Source organism: Pavona decussata, unplaced genomic scaffold (genome assembly GCF_977016875.1).
Source record: "Pavona decussata unplaced genomic scaffold, jaPavDecu1.1 SCAFFOLD_223, whole genome shotgun sequence".
Taxonomy (NCBI): domain Eukaryota; kingdom Metazoa; phylum Cnidaria; class Anthozoa; order Scleractinia; family Agariciidae; genus Pavona; species Pavona decussata.
In genome coordinates, this window is record NW_028145628.1 from 2317963 (window position 1) to 2338084 (window position 20122).

General features: G+C 38.7%; 1 protein-coding gene across 3 annotated transcripts; it reads left to right on the plus strand.

The window, feature by feature from the left end:
* The first annotated feature begins 4369 nt into the window (after positions 1–4369).
* LOC146459121 (uncharacterized) lies at positions 4370–20122 on the plus strand. Of its 3 annotated transcripts, XM_085090037.1 has the most exons (10): positions 4371–4532; positions 6689–7085; positions 7955–8352; positions 9287–9472; positions 12392–12883; positions 13644–13852; positions 14746–14831; positions 15042–15250; positions 16076–16240; positions 16751–20122. In XM_085090037.1, the coding sequence occupies exons 1-10, from the start codon at positions 4442–4444 to the stop codon at positions 16987–16989; spliced, it is 2472 nt and encodes an 823-aa protein (XP_084946163.1). In that variant the 5' UTR covers positions 4371–4441; the 3' UTR covers positions 16990–20122. The 3 variants fall into 3 exon arrangements, with proteins under 3 accessions (XP_084946164.1, XP_084946163.1, XP_084946165.1); XM_085090038.1 differs by lacking the exon at positions 16076–16240 and having other exon boundaries at positions 4370–4532; XM_085090039.1 differs by lacking the exon at positions 12392–12883.

Sequence of the window (20122 nt, forward strand, 5' to 3'; positions counted from 1 at the left end):
TATTTATTAATTAGTTATCAAACTAAAGCAAAAGTTCACATTAACCCAGGATTAGGTTAAACGGGATTTGAACAACTGGGTCAAGGGTTTTAAACTTAAATGGTATAACAATTGTTCGTCATCCTTGCTTAGGATGTTTCTAATGCTTTCATAACCAGCTGAGGAAACAGGCATGGCTTCTCAGCGTCATGCAACGGTATTTTTAGGATTATAAACTTAGAGTTTCTAATAGTTGTTTGCCATCTCCGCCTTTAGGATGTTTCTAAGAGGCATAGATTCTCTGCCTAATACAACAGTATGTGGGCTCCCTCCTTGGATCGGTTTCCCAGCTAACGATACCACATCTTACATCAACGATGCTGTGGCGACTGCCATTAATTTACCCATAGGCATCTTCACGTTCCTTAGCAACCTCGCCATCATCGTCACAGTAACCAGAACGCCGCAGCTTCAAAGACCGAGCAACATCTTACTGTGTAGCCTGGCCGCCACTGACTGCCTGACAGGCGTCACGTCACAGCCATTGTTTTTCATATGGCGAATGATGCTGCATCGTGCCCGCCAGTCATGCGCATTTCAGACAGAGCTGTATGAGACGCGTTACGTGTTCAATACAGTTACCAGTGGTTTATCATTCACTACACTGACGCTTATCAGCTTTGATCGAGCTTACGCGCTGGCCAAACCACTAGTTTATCGCGCTAAAGTCACTAATGGAGGTATGTTAATCTCATAACAGCATAAGTTTAAAAGTGGTAGTAACATGAACGCCGAATCTCTATACAGAATTAAATGCGAGCTTAAAAAACTTCAGTTTGGTCGTCTTTGCAAAGTTTTTATTGCAGACGATGCCCTTTCTTGCAAAATTGTCTGCCCCAAATGTTGCCACAGTCATCCTCTACAGGCGTGCTCATGTTAATTTTTGCTAAAATTATGGGCTGGGTGAACTAAACTTTTCATTGGACTGTAGGACCCAATGTCCTCTTGTCGGCCTACCTGTCATGAGCTTATCTGTAAACTAACAAGTAAACAAACAAACAAATAAATAAATAAGTAAATAAGTAAATAAATAAATAAATAAATAAATAAATAAATGAAATGGAGTGAAATCTTCTTAGGTGCCCTTCTCGTACATCTGTCCCGCTGATTATAAATTATGCTGTCGAGCGGGTCCATATTGAAGAGATATCCTGCAATTAAAACAAATAAGTCACGTGACCTTTTAAAGAAACACTTTGAGCGTGGCATTTGTAACCTTCGATTTCTTCAGTAACAACTGACTGCATTTTTTCTTTTCTTTACAGTTGTCATCCTAGCCACTTCCATTACCTGGGCAATCTGTCTTTTTATAACCATATTAATCCACTTTGTTGTCATCAGCGTTCAGTACGTGGTTTTTGTGGCTTTCGTGATGCTTTTTATTCTACTTCCGATTGTCAATCACGTCAGAATGTTCCTGTCCATACGTAGGCACAATAGACTGTTTGTAGACACAGTAAACCAACAGCAACTGGTAATAATGTTTAGGCGCGAAAAGAAAATTGCCTTGGACATGCTCATTGTGTCCGTGGCTGTCATTGCTTGCCTCGGTCCCATACTTATAATGCTGCTGCTCGCCACGCCTTTTCCTAAGTTGTACGAGCGTGCTTATCCGTGGGCCTTTACTATGATGTATGTTAATTCTTTCATAAATCCTGTTCTTTATATTACGAGAAATAAACAACTTAGAAGTGCAATGAAGGCTGTGACGCCTTTTTGCTTTTAAATGAAACTTGTTCGTACGAGGGAATTGAGGACGTTCAGTTTAGTAATATGCATGGACAATCAATCAATCAATCAATCAATCAATCAATCAATCAATCAATCAATCAATCAATCAATCAATCAATCAATCAATCAATCGATAAATCAATCAATTCTAATTATACTAACTACAGCAACAACAAAACATCTTTACATAACCTTCAAAAACTCATTAATATTTCATAACCCCATTGACCTATCAAATGGTCGATGAAACATCACGTGCAAGGGTTTTAAAAGTCGATAAAACCTCCTCCTTATCAGTTTGCTGAATTTAATGTTTTTCTCGTATGCTAATTTCCACCGTTGACAAAAGCATCATTGTTGTGAACTCTCTTGACACACGGTTTTTCAGGAATGTTTTTGAAGCCCTTCAAAAAACTTGCAGCAGCACGTGTTTTATCGGCTCTAAAACCACTTGGCTGCTCCTCGTGGTTTTAAATCCCGATAAAACACTGCTGCTCGTGTTGTTAACATTACTTTAATATTTCATCCGCAGTGCATATAAATGTTACACATGTTTTTCATATTTAATATTACTTTAACTGGTAAAATCCCACATTAAACAAGTTCCGCTATGAAAGGACCGGCCCCTCCTTTCTATTCCGAAAACTGAGCCAATTTTATCAGTAAGGGTTCTAGAAAAAGACGCATGTTGTTTGTCAGTTGTTTACGCTCTGATAGTTGATTGACAACTGAAGATTAGAATAGCCAGCCCAGGCCTTTTATACCGGAATTTCCTGTTTAAACCAGTAAGTCCAGTATTTCAGTATCTCACTCGATACTTAATTTTCGCCTCTTATGCATCTCCCATATAGAGCGTTTCATTCACGTGATTACCGACCATATTGGTTTACTGAAACAAAAGAAAGTAGTTGCAGAAAAATAGAGTTCAATTCTCAGAGGTTTAGTTTGGTACGCCAACATGGCCGCCATTTCTTTGTTTTGGGACACCAACACGGCCGCCGTGACGTCATGTGAAAACACCCAATATATATAGGTATAGCTTTGTCAACTATTTTGTTATTTATTGCTTTACAGTCCGTTCTCTGTATGCAACTGAATTTGCATGTAGTAGGTATTGAAGCGTGGTACAACAAATTTGTGGGAACTCCGTAGATTGTACATAGTAACCCGGCTGTAAATAATGTTTGTCTTACACGACGTTTTACATTATTGTGTATATTTTTTTATATTTTTGAACTTAAAAAAGTAGTCCTTTTTCATATTATGTTCTGTGATCAAGTGTAATTTACTTATTTTAAGCGTGTCCATTTTGTGTAAATCAGTTAACATAAGCTGGGTTGTATTTAAACTAAACAAGCTAAAAAGAATGTTTCTGTTTAATTAAACTATGGAAATAAGAAATAAGACGTTGCGTCTCTCATTTTATCAGGAACAAAAACAAAAGCACCCGTGACTTAGAAGTTACGCGCTTTTTCCCTCACGCTTTTTCCCGCGCCGTCAGAGCAATTTTAGTCGGGTTCTGATTGGCTTATAATGATTGTGTGATTAACCTTTAATATGATTGGCCAGATGTAATTGCTTTTGGTTATAAAGAATTAAAATCATAGGCAAGCAATACGTGCAAAATCCGTCTTTGCGGGAACTCAGTGGTGCTGGAATATTACTCTGATTACTGAGAACAGGACTTCACACATTATACTACTCGTCATGTAAGTGTTTTCAAATTTATACTAAAAGCGAATCTTTGCTGACGTCATTGTTTACATTTTTCCTGGACGTATATATAAACTAAAAACAAAAGTTAAAAGAGCTGATTAAGTTGAGCAATTTGTGGAATTTTTAGCTCTTTGCAAGCAATATTGAAGGAAATATCAGCCTTCAAAAACTGCGAAATTGCTGGGTGGCAAAAGTTAATGAACTATACATTCTCTGTAAAATATCGAGTTTTTAGAAGCGAATTTCTCCGAAACCATTCAATATATTAGGCTCACATTTTCAGAGAAAACTGAAACTGTTATGCCGTTTCAATATTCAGAGTTTTTTTAGTAGCGTCATCAAATAGTGATAAGCATATGTTAATGAGGCAAAAAGTGTGAACAAAGATTCGCCTATAGTAAAGGCAACTTGAAAGATGCAACGCTGATGAAACAGCTTGTATTTTGATAACGTTATTTGCCCAACGTTTCAGTTAGAAGAAACTACGTTTCATCAGTGGCTAGAGAGCTAAGTGAAAATGGAACAAACGGTTACAATATTAAAAACAAGGTAACATAAGACGATGATCCATGATAGGTTAAAAAGAATGACTGTAAACGAACAAACAAACAATCAAAATAACATGAACACAATGAAAATGTGAAAGATTTTAAAATTTCACCATGTCTATTCATCCTCTATGTAGTAAAGACTATATAGCAAACTTCCTTAGTCTGGACGAGACGACCCGATTCAAGTTAGCGAATAAGGCATCAATGAACTCTTCTTTGCTCGATTTTAGGATGTATGGAAACAATCATCCGTGGTGACGTCATCACGATGATTATGTCGTGCTTTAAACATGCACCCATCATTTGTTGCTTGTACCCAGGCCTTCTGCTGTTCTCGATCAATATACGAAATAAAAATAAGGCTTAGGTTTGCTGATACACGCCTAGTAGAACAAGAGGCAGACATGGAAGTGAGTGAAAGAGTTTCTGTTTTGCTTTTCATGTTTTGCTTCACAAGTTTATCCCGTCACCAAAGCATGGAAACTGCTGTTCCAGGTACGTTCATCACGTATTTAGAAACACATTTAATATTAGAATACGAAAAGTTAGGACTACATAACAAAGTAAACAGTATCAGTGAGATGGATCTGTGTGTTCCAAGGCCTATTACCACTCACTAAAATAACTGTTTCAACTAACTGTTTATTTCGGGGCTTCATTGATGCCAAATTTTTCATAATTTGCAATTTTAAGAGCAATCTTTAAGAATCTTTTAACATTTGCTTTAAAAAGTAATGTTCAGAAAGTTTTGGAGATCAACATCTTACACTACAGTATTGATTGTGCTGCGTTTTGTCATAAGCGATGAGATATGTAATGGAAAATGTATTGAACAAGAGCCAGGCTTTCCGGCAATTTTTTAGCTTAGAGGTATTAGTTAAAGATTAACCAAAATGAACTACAAAGTAAAACTGAGCTTTCCTAAATTCCCGAAGAAATACTTTCCAGAATTTTTCTTCACGTAATATTGTTGCTTTATTTGCATACAAATTACAGACAGCCTCGGTTCAGCTATGGATGAACTCGATTTTGTTAATAAGTAAACTGATCGAAAACTGATCGAATCGGTTTTCTTAGGAAGCTGGGTGAAGGAGTCTGGTAAATCGAACACGGATATAAGACTAACCACTTTCGATATATAGCAGGAAACGTTCTTCTGAAGCCAATTATTTTCAACAAACAAAATGCGAACTGAACTATATCAGTAACCTATATAAAAAACATCCGGATAGAAAGAAACCAAATATTGGACACTGAGCTTGTTCCAAAATAGGAAATAAAAATTTGCGGGCGTTATTCTTACAGTGATGTGAATCGCAAATGAGCAGCTTTGTTACTAAATTAACATTCGCAAGACAGTTTTTTTTATTGATAAACGATGTCCAGCGCAGATGATATAAGCTGTGGGGTTGTTGTTTTGATGACGAAAGTTAACCGGCAGGAGCCATGATCCCTGATTATGGCTCCTGATATCAGTGAATATTTCGTGTTGTAACTCCATACGTCCACTGAAGCTAATCAGAAAGGTGTAAAGCTGTTCCAAATATATTAAAATATTTATAAGGGTCAAAAGAGGTTAAATTTTCAGTTCCTTTTCAAGACTAAATATTGCAGTCCTAACATACCTTCACTTCCACCAAATTTCAAAAATCAAGGAACAACGATAACCATAGCAATAATGATGATAGTACAAAAAAAAAACAATACAATACTTTATTGACACTCCCCATAAGGGGTTTTTCAGTGACAATTTTACAATACATAAATAAATATTAGTATAGTAGTAATAACCAGTGACAATGGTTATGGTACCAAAGGTAATGTGATGGTAATTATTAAAAGCTGGATTATTTTATAATGCAACTCCAGGGATTTGATTGGCTTAGCGGCCAATGATAGACTTTTTTCTTTTTTCGAACTGCTGCCATTTTGGTTTGTACTGCAGAGCGCAACCTGGGAGTGCACCAAAACTATCGAGCTAAGGTGGACAGCTGCGGGAAGGCCAGAATTGGGAAAGAAAGACTGGGAAAATAAGGGTGCCCTTCCCTCCCTACCCCCGTACGCCATACATCTTTGCAAAGGGCCCCTTGGTAGTTTTGGCGCTCTCCAGCTCCCTAGGTTGTGGTCTCCATTACAAGCCAAGATGGCGACAGTTGCCATGTATTTAATTCTCTCCACTTCATGTAAATTAAAATGGTGGTCTTATCTATCAACTTAGTTACTTCTCTTTAAAGATCCTCGCAGTTATTTACCAAACTTAAGCAGTTGCAAAAAGAAATCCTGAAAAAAAAAAAAATCAGGCTTGAACAGGATTCGAACCCAGGACTTCTCCCGGTACAGTGTCCTACTATCTGAGCTATGAAGACAACTGAGAGCTGGTCACGTGGTGGTTTATTATGTCAAACCCGAGCCAATCATAATCGTACACGGTGGAGTTGCTTGTATAAAGACCGGGTCCTTCCGATATTACATCCCTTTTGCCTTTCACCCATCACAGCAGCGCGACCCACACGCAGAGCTCCAGTATTGCATTATAGGGTGTCAACATAAATATTCTTTTGCCGGAAACCACACTTTGACAGCCATTATGATATTACCAAATTTTAGGGTTTTGACTGTGTTGTTTTCATCACTGATCTTCCTCTTCACAGCTTTGGACGTCAGCTGCAACTCTTCTTGTTTGTTGGTGTCAGCAGACACAAAAATCATAGGGATAGACTACGATTTGACCACAACACACACAATTCTTTCCAATTTGACAAGAACTGCCTTTATAGATGTGCACGTGAACTTGAGTTACATATTCTGGAGTGACGAGACGGAACAAAACATTAAACGATCCAATCTCAATGGGTCAGATATCAGAATAATCATTAACAAAACGGGAGCCCATGATGGACTAGCGGTGCAATGGAAGACATCACAATTGTACTGGACTGATGCACTTCATGGTATAATATCGGTGTCAGACTTGGAGGGCAACAACCAACGTATTATAGTCTCAGGGCTTGATCAACCCAGAGGAATTGCTCTCGATCCTGATCTTGAGTAAGTGTCTACATAGTGCTGTTATTAGATGAGATTTTTTTTTCGTTGTTGGGTAACCAGGATGCACTTTTTTGTCTTTTCTCTTTACCCACCTTCATGGGAGGAAGGGGGATTTGCACCTAAGTATCTATTTTAATATTTAAAAAAAAAAACGCCATGAAACTTCATGACTTGTTCAAAAATTTATCTAGAAATAATTTTTAAAGACTTATGTTCTTGGGCCATTGTAGCTTGATCAGAAATAAAATACAAACATCGGTGATAAACATAATAAACTTGCAGATTTTATACAACTTGACGTCTCGGTTTAATTCCCCTAATAGTTGTAAAAAAATTTAACGGTAACTTTTGAATTTGTATGTTGACTAGCATACGAAACATCAAGTTATATAAAATGCGCAAGTTTATTATGTTTATCACCGCTGTTTATATTAGAAATAATTTGATGCGCTAGATTAGCGGTTCATTGATGGCAACCAATTTTTGACAGGAAGGTTCAGATAATGTCCTTCTTAAAAAAATAATTCTTGCAGTAGCTTTTAAGGCCAATTTTTGCTGTTTTTTGAAGTTTGGGGAAATTCAGAAATCCAAGATGGCCGCCGTTTGACAATCATGACGTCAATGAGGTGACGTCCCCTCATATGGCGTCATTAATTGCCGTTAGTTCGCCCAAACGTTATTGTCATAGCTTATATCGGTGAGAGTTAGGTTAGGTTTAGGATTTCCTATTTTCGTTCTTTCCCTTCTTCCTTCCTTTTTTCCTTCTTTCCTTCCTTCCTTCCTTCCTTCCTTTCTCTTCCTCTCTTTTTTTCTTTAATTCTTTCATTTGATTTTTTTTTCATTTTTATGTAACTTCCCTTTATTAATAGTTTCATGTTCTGGACGGATTGGGGACAAACTCCGAAAATTGAGCGATCGACTTTAAACGGAGCTCAGCGTGTCACCATAGTAACGTCAACTATCAGATGGCCAAACGGGATCGACCTTGACAGACGAAATCGCGTGGTCTACTGGGCAGATTCATGGACAAACAAAGTAGAATCTAGTGATTACCATGGTAACAACAGGAAGATAATCTATGCGCAAACTCAGAAGCACTTCTATGGTGTGACTTTCTTTTCACCGTATTTATACGTCTCCGAATGGTCTGAGAACGCTATTTTCAGACTGAATGTTAATCAAGGAAACATTTCGCCTAAACTCTACTTTTATAGAAATGGAACTCTCAAGGGACTTGTGGCATTGGACAGTTCCCGCCAACCATCTGGTAAGAGACAATAGGGACTTAAAGCAACCACGACGGCAACGCCAACGAAAACGTCACTCCGTGAAAATATAAGTTCGCGTTATTTGTACTACTTCGCGATTATTCCAATTAGCTCAACTTATAAAATGTGACCGAACTATTCAGTAACAGAACAGGTGGGAACGGCGTTCAAGTTAAGACAGAGAATAAAATATTCAATGTCATGTGCTCACGTTCTCCACAAGACGTTAAATTTGGTCGTTGTTGTTTTGTCAAAGACGGCGAAAAATTGAACCAAAATCTACCGAGAATGCGCGTGCAGGGCCTTTGTTTTCTCATTAAATCCTGTTGTTTTGTGACGTTTTCGTTACCGTCGCTGTAGTAGCTGCTTATTAGGCTGATTTAGCAATAGAACGGGAACGTCAGTTGACAACGGCGCGCGCATCAAGTATGCCCACATATAGTCAAACTAGACTCGCATCCAGACCATTCCGCGCGCTCTCGCGTCCTCAAATGACGTTCCCGTTTTGTTGCTAAATCAGCGTTATAAACTCCCAAGCGTCATCTCCTAATTCCATGATCCAGTTCCTTTTGCAAGGGATATGCAACGAGAAAATGTAAGCAAGAACGTCGAAAGCAAATGAAAATGAGGTGTTGTCTCGTGCTATCCCATTTTAGACCCTTCTTATGTGTTTTGGTTAAACAAATCAGTAATAAAATAAATAAATAAATAAATAAATAAATGAATAAATATATGACTTTATTTAAGTGTCGAAGTATTTAACACTGTAGCGCTAATTAGGGACACTACTAATAATTAATATACAAACTGACATAACATTTGTTAAAAATCCCATCAAATTATAAGTAAAGGAAAGTGATGAAAACTGTCGTGAGCCACCTTAAATCAAGATCTGAACTAGTTTTCTTGTTTGTTCGTTTTCGTTTGTTATAGTTGTCACGTGTACGGCGTTATCTTCACCGTCCAATGGAAGAAAACTTGGATGCACAGGTTCTACAACAGAGAGTATTTACACAGTCTGTCGATTTTCCTGTAATACCGGTTATACAGGTTCTGGGTCACGAGAGAGAAGATGCCAGCAAAATGGAGCTTGGAGTGGACGAGAGTTTGTTTGTGCAAGTACGTGAAAAACTATCTGGTAAATAATCTCGAACAATGATCCCAAAGCAGTGAATTAAAAAAATATACGTACCGGTAATCACATGATTTCAAGTGCAATTTGAATGCTACTTATTTACTGCAGATTGCACAAGAAAAATAATGTGATTACTTATTAATAATATTTATGAAAAATATGCGAGATAGCCATAATTATAATTAATCATAATTATGCAGAAGCATGAAGTATTCACAAACCTTCCAATTATGTTGAAAAATCCTCGGGAATATTCGACTGATCTTGGGCATTCTTCGGTTAGTCTTTGGAAATCTTCGGAATTCTTGGGGTAATCTTCGGAAATCATCGGAAGTCTGATCTTCGGCTATATTCGGAGGACATCGCGCGAACTTCGGCGATCTTCGTAATACCTCGGATGACCATCGGTATGTCTTGGAGTTTCTTCGAACTAACTTAGAAAATCGTTGTTATTTGCACTGAATTTCCTTTTTCTGCACTGAATTACCTTTTTCCTGCATCGTGTTTCCTGAAAACTGTATTTCTCTTAGCCAATCAGAATCGAGAAAGTTTTTTCATGTATATTATTAGGACTAACATAAACTCGTTCCTTGGGGGCATGTGTTGCATAAATTACGGAGTAGTCATGTATGCAAGTAGAAGCGTTCTAGTTTTATTATGTACACTTTACATTACAAGGCTAGCAGTTATGGCTAATTAATCTCCGATTATTTGTTCCTCTTTTTATAAGCCCTTATTGCAATTCGTTAAAGGTGATGAATTTTAAATTTTACTTTTCATGCCCACAGCCATGACCTCACAACATTCTGCGTGCGCGAATTGAGTTAAAATGTAAACATGCTCACAGGTATTCATCCCATGGAAAAAAAATGAATTCACTTCAAAAAATAAAATCTAAACAGTTTTTCACTTAAGGTATACATACGTGATTTAGGCGCTTAGAGCAGCTTTTAAATAATTAAAAGAAGAAAAAATTAGCAAATTGCTTTGATAGTTTTTATGATCTTTCCAGAAGCTTTTTTCTGCACCAAAGGACCGCTCACAACACAACAGTGAGATACCTTCTGTTAAACTCTCTATACCTTGAAAACTTAGAATAAGTCTGTAAGGTTTATCTCAATAACATAGCGAAATTAGACATTTCGTGAAGCCATTTTAAATTGTCTTAATATTCAAAGGATTTAAAACTTAAGTGCCACCAATATCTTTACAACATTGATCACCAATATTGTTTCCAGTGCCTTTAACCTTATCAATACGGAAGCACTTTACTGATGAGACAAAATAAACGGCGAGATCTTCTTCGCTTTATGAACTAAACTTGCCGCAATTAAATGTGTATTTAAGAGACCTTTTAAGGTCTCTTAAAGTCTTAAGTCTTATTCTTATTAGTCTGATTTTGAGTGTTACTTTTTTTTTCTCATCTCGTTTGAACCCAAGAATGCCCAAATTAAAACTGAAGCACTGGAACTGAAAATATTTGGGAAACATCAAAAACCACAATCGATAGTGGACGCTACTGTCCAAGTGTGTTGTTGTAAATGGTCACGGAAGATAATGTCATCAAGGTTTCTTGGACCTATAAGATATGGATTAAACTACCGGCCTCCCTGAGAAATCTGACCTCTGTCGATTCCTTTAAAGAAGGCTAAAAGACAATTTTCGGAGAATTTTTTTTTTGCAATTTTTTAAAGATGATAAAGTTTCACTTTGGAAAGAAAGATGCTGAGGCATATACCAAACATGTATTTTAAAGCTTTTAGAATTATTCTTCCCTAGCCCTACCTAGACCGGGATTTTCTGTCTTATGGGGCCGGAGGGATAGATAGTACGTCAAAAACTGTCTCCTTTGACGTCCAAATCGCGAAGTTATGACGTCATATGACGTGGTAATTAGGTCATGAATGCCAAATGACGGCCATCTTGGATTTCTCGTTTTTCCCAAATCTTCAATTGAACGAAAAGTAACCAAAACCAATAAAGGAACACTAAGATGAGCTAAAAACGTTAAAGGTACGGAAAGAAAAGTGATTTTTCTTCATTTTTAAAAGGAATTTTCTATTTTCTGAAAAAACTGCCTGTTAAAAATTGGCTGCCATGGTAATATCAAAGTCAATAAACACTAACCAATGACATCAAATTTTCCCCAGATAAATTTTTGAAAAAATCCTGAAGTTTCAGGGCGTTTGCTCAAATATTGAAAAGGTTATTCAGGTTCACATTCGCCGTGGGCAGAATCCGTCCCCGGTCTAGATAGGGTTAATTATCCCTGAAAATGTAAATTTACTCCAATAGAACATTTCAGAGTTGCTGTGAGCCTCACTATGAAAGCGAAGCTAAGTGCAAAACTTTTCGTATGAAAATTAGTTTTGTTTGCATATGAATGAAAACTAATTTTCATAACAAAAATTTTGCACTTAGCCTCGCTTTCGCAATGAGGTTAGAAGCAACTCGGAAATGGTCTATTGCTTTTTAGATTTCAGTATCCATTACTAAGATCTGTTTTTCCTGCACAGTCATGAACTGCACAAAATAGCCCTTGTTGTAGGAGTTACCGTCCTGAAGACCATTGTAAACTATTTGAAAACTGTCTTCAGTCATAATGCTTAATGTTGTTTTATTACTCAGTTAGTACGCGCGGTGTGATTGGTCAATCTTGCGGGCCGTATTTCACTGTACAGCACACTCAATTTGAAACTTGTTCCTTTCCTGCGCGCCCGATTAACCTCAGAGATGTAATATAAAATATATCACTATCCGCACTGTAAGTGACGGATCCTCATTTTTTCCCGTTGATTTATGGCGCAAGCACGAAATCAATGGGAAAAAAACTGGGTCCGTATCTTACAGTACAGACCGAGAAAACGAGGTTAGTAAGAGGTATTTATTTTCCTAACCGGCAGGGCTTACGTTCTTTGAGCAAGACTGTCTGGACTCACATAACAGGTTTCGCTCGAGACATGGTGTGGCTCCCTTGATCTGGGATGTAACCATCGCTTCTGGTGCGGGAAATTGGTCTCGGTTTCTTTTACGTAACCAAAGCTTAATACACGACAACAGCCACAATTTGGGGGAAAATCTTGCTTTTGCGTCGCTCAGTCCAGCTCGGCCCATTTGCAGCAATGCATCCCAATCTTCATGCCTTCGCTGCAGCAAGATAGTTGAAGCTTGGTACAGCGAGGTATCTAACTATAACTTTACTCAAGGGATGCCAATCGATCCGCACAAGCAGTGGGTTCATTTTACCCAGGTGGTATGGCGCAGTTCGTTTGAGCTTGGTGTGGGGCTGGCCTCGGGAGGAAATAGCTTCTACATTGTTGCGCGTTACAGTCCGAGAGGAAACGTCGGAGGTCCGGACGACTTCTTAAGAGAAGTTGCGCCATTAATGCCAACAGGTCTGTAGTAAAACATTAAGATGTTTAGTTTGTAAAGAAACTGTGGTGCTGCGTCGGTGGGGAGTGGAGACGAATGTTTGGTTTATCAACAGAGTTGATAAGGTAATTTGGCCACCATGAAGTGATTCGAGTGCTGACCTTTCGATCATTAGCCCTTCAGCGACAGTTAAGTCACATCTAGATACCATAATTAAGATTCTGATTATCGCAGCGTTTGTCTCTATCCCGTATTTATTTTAAAAAACTGGATCATTGTATAATGCAATTCCTGGGTTTTGATTGGCTGAGCGGCCATGGTATATGCGCCATTATACCATGCACGAGAATTAGCGACCATAAATTGTTTTCTGGTTCCTCTTGAAAAGGAAATCAGCAAGGCCTATCAATATTACTTGATTGTTTTTAATAAAACAATTATTCCACTCGCGCTTGTTGGATATGAGATGATTATAGCCAACTCGGCGCTTCGCGCCTCGTTGGCTATCTATCATCTCAAATCCAACGCGCTTTCGTGCAATAATTGTTAATTATTTTTCTGCCGCTTTGTATCCAACAAGTGTATGCACTCTTTTTGGTCGTTTCCTTTCCTCTGTAAACGCGTTTACTTGAAGCAAGCAATATCAACATGTTGTTTCTTTCAATTATTGTTATATCAGTTAACTGCCATTCTTATGCAAACTATGTGAGCAAATTTTCTTTTGTTTTGTCCAACAACATGGCGGCAATACTAACCACCTATATGTTTTGACTTTGCTAATAGCACCACCACCAACAACTGCTGCACCGAGTATTCCAGCGAGCTCAACCACAGCTACTCTGGTTCTCACAACAAATCAGCCTACAACACCAGCGACAACGGTGTCACCAACCACTTCAGCTTTGCCTTGCGGTCAAATTCGCCGACGGCCTTCTTATGAGGATATAAACAATTCTTTTACCACAGTTGTTGGGGGACTCATTATTGCACAGGTTTGTGAATCGTTTGACACTTCTCTAAGACACGAGAAACGAACGATAGAAAAAGTGACCTAAATAAGCGCAAATCCATAAGTGTTATTACGAGCACAACTTAAGCAAAAATCCCAGGAAAACTTCACGGCACAGCACTTAAATGCTCACAAGAATCTTCATTAAGAATGTCCCCAGAGTCTCTACTGGCGCCCACCCGCTGACCAAAAAGCCTAAGGACTCTGGGTACGAGATTGATTGGGTGCGTGCTAGCCACTAAGAATAGTTTTTCTGGTTCTTCATGTCCAGCATGTGTACTCCACAGTTCTTAGTGTATAAGTTGAGAGAATTTTATCATTTCTGAAATCTTTAACAGTCCTAAGATTAACTTAGAAAAAATGCAGTGATGATGTGGTTGTGATGATAGAAATGATAGTTGCGAACAATGATGATAATGAAAGTTGCGATGGTGATGATTATACTGATGTTTATGTAATGTTTAAAAAAAAGCAGGAGAGTTTTATCGGCTTTTAGACCCGATAAAACACGTGCTGCGAGTTTTTGAACGGCTTCAAAAACATTCCTGGAAAAGCGTGTATCAATAGAGTTGATAACAATAATGCTTTTGTGAACGTTGGAAATTAGCATACGAGAAAAACACTGCATATTAATAAGGAGGAGGTTTATCGATATTAAGTCACTGCACGTGATGTATTATTGACAATTTGATAGGTCAATGGGCCTATGAATTGTTAATGAGGTTTTGAAGGGTATACAAGAGACCATAATAGATATGGTCATGGTGATTATCATTTCTAGTTAGTGCATGACCAGTTTTTTTGTTCACAGTAGAAATAAATGACGACGATGATGATGATGATGATAATGATGATGATGTCGACTTTCTGTTTCAGTGGTGCTCAAATGAGGATCAGTTTAGACAAATTCTTGCTGCGCATGTTTATGCTTTCTGCAAGGCATCCCGATCGTGTCCTGTTTTGTAAGTTTTATTCGATGCTGATTAGTTTAACTTTTGTATTTAGATATGAGGGAACAGGTTGGACCTTTCCTTCTGAAAACTGAGAAAAGAAAACAAAACAAAAAGCAACGAAAAACTAAGAACAATAACAGACAAAACAAATTTAAACCGGCTGTCAAATAAACACCGGTATTTTATTTTAATCGTTTATCTTTTTTCTTTATCTTCAAGGCCATCACCATCTGATCCAGATGTTGTGAAAATTGTGCCAGGTTTTCCAAAGCAGGACAGTCATATGAATGTCCATGTCAAGTTATATATCACACTGGAGACTTCCCATTTGGACTCCCCTGATGCTCCGATGGCTTTAGAAAACGTGGTGACTTTTCTGGACGCTTTCCTTCGAAACGTTAGTGACACGTTTGATGCAAACTTTGCGGGTAATCACTCTTTCAATCGTTAAATCAGATACAGTTTGCCCAGAACAGACTTTCCCTTAAAACGTTAGCTTCTTTTTGTTTTTGTTTTTTTTATAAGAAGTTAAATAACTCTACCGACTTTAATTTGTTAACAGATAAAACAGTTTTTGGTGGTTACACATACACGGTGGTTAAAATAAAACAGTTTTTGGTGGTTATTAATAAGGTGGTTAAAATAAATAGGGCTTATATTACGTTCTTAAGGAAACCATAAGCAGAAATGCTGTTGAAAAGTAATTTGGAGCTCCGCTTTTAGGCTTGGCTAAATATATATTAAACAACTAACACTCCCTTTTCTTTCGTTATTGCGGCACTTTCATACAACCTTGGATATGCGTAAGTGTCTGGCCGTTCTGACTGATGGAGCAGATCTTAAAAAACAAGATGGTTTAAAAATTCTATTGGATGAAACCTTAGCGCAGTTTTCAGCCGAGTGTTGAAAGGAATTCTCTCTCTCTCTCTTAGTCCTTTGAGCCCCCAGTGGGGCATAGGGCCGCTTGAAAGGAATTCGCTTTTGCTTAATTGGTCTTACTTTACTAAGTTCTGTGATTGGTTGACAAAAGCCGCGCTACTTTCTCAACCAATAAGAAACCGTGTTTTTGTTAAACGCGCTTTCCACGCCTTACGCCGCTTACGTGTATTTGCGTTGAGTTCCGATTGGTTCATTACGCCATTTGCGCCTGTTTAGATTGGTCAGAGTAATTTGGTTTTACGACATTCGATTGAAAACCGTTCTGTAAAGCCTTCCCTTAGTTTTGGATTTGCCATTTTTTTATCTTGTGGCAGTGAATGGCGGTTTTACAGAATGGAACCCCTGGATCACATCGTGTAGCTCCTTTTGTATGCAAGTTCGACACCGAAACTGTACCAGGCCTCCTCCGATCAACAATGGCTTAGACTGTGTGGGAGATAGTGCCGAGATACAAGCATGCCAGTCAGACTTCTGCCCAGGTAAAATGTTTGAACAAAGGTTTTGTATCAAACTTGAAGTTGCCACAAGGAGATGGCGACTAGCGGAAAATATCATACTTTTTCAGTTTTTGGTGAGCTTAAGATTGCTGTATTTATTGACACAAGCCATCTAATCCAAGCCCAATCTAGGACAAGGAGTCTCCATGCTCTTTGACCAGTGGTTGCTCGCCAGAAGAGTCGCTGGGGAACTGGAAATTTATTACCGCAGGAATGGAAGCCGTTACGGAGCAGCCAACCAAAATATTTAAATAGAATTCCAGTTCCCGAGAGTCTCTCCTGGCGACCAACTGCTGGCCAAAGAGCCTGAGGACTCTGGGTACGAGATTGATCTAGGCCAAATCGCGCTTATGGAGCTACCCAAAGCTGTCTGTCTGAGGCTTGGGACCGAGCGTGATAAGCGTCAAAGGGTGACGTCAAGTTTGGCCGCGCGGAAAAGGACTAGGGACGAGGCTGTTTAATACCGAGCAATCTTTTTCTTTCCTGTTACAGTCACGTGTCCTGCGCTAGCTTCACCGTCCAATGGTGAGAAACACGGATGCACAGGTATTGCAACAGAGGATTATGGGGCAGTCTGTCGATTCTCGTGTAATCAGGGTTTTGACGCAAGTGGTTCAGAAGTGAGAACGTGCCAGAAAATTGGAAAATGGAGCGGAGAATTGTTCTCTTGCCAAAAAGGTACGTATACAGACACTCTCTTTAGAGCCCTGGGTGGGGAGGGGACCCCTTAGAATCTTTGGTATGGGGGGGGGGGGGGGGGTGTGCAGATCGGCTATCCAAATCCTGATCCTATTTCAAACCAAAATATGTAATTTCAGGGTACCCTATTTTACAATTGGCCTTAAAAATTCATACCCATTTTCAGACCTGTTTTCTAGAATCCATACCTGTTTTCGACTTTAAGACCACGATAATTAAAATCTATACCTTATTTCAGCCTCCAACGGCTCTAAAACCATTCATTTGGCGCCGCACATAGCTCTCTAGTTGATTTAGGGGAGTCCACCTCCCCCCCCAGTTTGCAGGATGCCCTTCTGTAGAAACGACTTTACTTCACATCGTGTCTCTACGAAATGTAGGATGGTAACCCTGTCATCGAGGGGGGGGGGGGGGTGAAAACGGCGACGAATGCCAGCTGATGTCTCACTCAATAGACTCATACTATTAAGTAACAAATTTAATCGCGTCTATTTCCTCATGGATTGCCTAGCTTGAATTTCCTGCTTAATGTTTTTGATGTATTACACTTTTGCAGGCTTTTAAGACCAACTTTTAAGATCAATTTCTTTAATTTTTTGAGGAACTTGATGTTAGTATCGTTTGGCGAAAAGGCCGTTATTCAGTACTTTGATCGCTTCGATTACGGAACGTCAATCGATCTGGCATCGAAAAGTTAAAAAAACAACGCGGCCGGTATACATTCATACATACATCCCAGGTATGCATGGACCCGTTGCTCTGTCGACGATCGTGGCTCGAAGGTCAATCGATCTATGATCGTCATCGTGAGTCGCGTGATCTTCATGAATCTCCAAGATGCATGAATCAACGCTTGTAGAAAAATAATCGATCTATGATCGTCATTCTCATGTCGCGTGATCTTCATGGATCATACAGATGCATGAATCAACGATTATAAAATGACGTTGAATCGATCTCTGATCGAAGAGGGCCCGTAGTTGCATCCAAACGGTTGCGACCCGGGCACGCTATATATTTGCTGTTGTTGCTTTGTTGCTTTCAGCGAAATCGAGAGAAACAGAGCAATGAGCATTATCGATGTATTGCATTGACTCTTTCTATTTTAAACAATTATAATCTTCACGTATTTGACTCTTAATCAGCATAATACTCTATGTATGTGAGAAATGGATACTTCTTACTGAAATGTCTGTTCTCCTTGCCCCCCGGCCATTTCAGCATGCGAAGCGCATGACAACCATGCAATTAATTTTGATCGATCCTTAGGAGACAGGTGGATAATAAATGGTAGAAACAACAGACAGCCGAAACTGGTCTGTATCCCTACACAGCTTTATGATAATTTGTTACTAATTTTCATTTATTTCTTGCAGGTAATGGATGCAGAGAAAGAAAATTAAAATAAGCAGGGTCATAATAGGGGAAAGTGGGTTGACAGAATGCCTATCAAAATAATAATAATAATAATAATAATAATAATAATAATAATAATAATAATAACAATATTTTATTGAATAACGAATAAGATAATGATAATACCGGTAACTTCTATAACAACAAGAACGCTCGACGTGATTGTAGATGTTTATTATTTTATTTTACAGCAGTCTTGCTATTCATACATGACAAATCATACTAACCAATTATTACTTGTTGTCAACTTACTTAGTCATTATTTACTTATTTGTATCTTGACGAAATGCATCACGTGATCACTGCTATATACTTTTCGTTTTTTTGGATGATGTTCCCCAGGTCCCTTTTTCAAGTCTTTCAGTGGGTCCTGCGCTTTCGTGGTCCCTCTAGCTCCGATGCTTCCAGTGACGTAACCACAGACCCTGTCCTGGTTATCAGACTCGGACCGAGCTGAACGGGATTCGCAGCTCTATGTGCGGCTGAAGGTACAATGGATACTCAAAGTTTGAAAAGATGAGATCGTCCGAGTATTTGTTATCAACCACTGGTATCTCACACCACGGACTTGATATGAACTGTACTTGATATCTGCTGTAGCCGGAAGATGACGTTGTTCTGTTGCTCCGTGATCACGGATCACGGATCAAGATCTTTTGTCCTCGAAACCAGCTTCTAACTATACTCTTCGCTGGTCCAAACAATGTCTTCTGCTCATCCCAAAAGTCAACTGCTCTACACTTGGGGATCGCGCCTTCGTTCATACTGCTCCTGTGTTATGGATCTCGCTGCCATTATCAATCCGAACCAGTAGCAGTCTCGCCATTTTTAGAAAGCAACTGAAAACATTTCTTTTTAGGAAAGCATTTACTTTATGATTAGTACTGAATGTAAAGCGCTATTGGATATTTTTTATAGTATTAGCACTATATAAATTTATTTATTATTTATTACTATTACTACGTTCAGCTATTGCGCCTTGATGCCGCTGTGCCCATGATATCACAGGGAATGTTGTACGCTACATAAGAGGCCCACCACACAGCATCTTCAAGGTACCATACAGCATGCCTTGAAAAGTAATAAAAAAGTTAAAAAAAACTAGTAGTAATCAAAGATTATAGTGCGTCGCCTTAGGCCCTTAGGCACCTAGCTGGGTTGCATAAATCATGTTAAGATTACAAAAACCTGTAAGTATAGCAAGTATTTGCTATTCGATATACAACCTCTTTTCTCGATTTCTCGCGCTAAGGAACATGCATGTGCACAGAGGTAGGTAACAGGTACGAAACGTTGTTTTCTCCACACTGAAGAAGGGTTATATACCTGAAACGTCTGTTTTTTTTTTTTTTTTTTTTTTTTTTCATTTTTGACACTTTTTAATATTTATTTTTATAGCAATCCTATCGGATATGCAACCTCCTTTCTCGATTTCTCGCGCTTAGAAACATATACAGAGGTAGGTACTGGGTACAAAACGCGCTGGGAATGATGGACCGTGTCTGGACGTAAAGATGCTATTGTGACGTTGCAAGATGGCACCGACATACAACCTTTTTTCTTGATTTCTCGCGCTAAGGAACGCGCGCGCTGGGCATGATGAAGAGTATTGGCACAACGACTCGATTAGGAAGCGTCTCCTTCGTCGACGCAACTAGCATTCCTTAGTTCTTTGAGAATGTTGCAAGTTGAACTTAAAATGTTCTCAAAGCATTATCGAACCATCAGATAAAGCTTTTTTTTTTTTAA

Bases quoted from the DNA above. Each gene is read 5' to 3' on its own strand.
- LOC146459121 (XM_085090037.1), top strand. From the start codon at position 4,442: ATGGAAGTGAGTGAAAGAGTTTCTGTTTTGCTTTTCATGTTTTGCTTC. The intron at 13,853-14,745 runs GTTTGTGAATCG...TTTCTGTTTCAG, and splicing joins GGGGACTCATTATTGCACAG to TGGTGCTCAAATGAGGATCA. The intron at 15,251-16,075 runs GTAATCACTCTT...ATCTTGTGGCAG, and splicing joins GTTTGATGCAAACTTTGCGG to TGAATGGCGGTTTTACAGAA.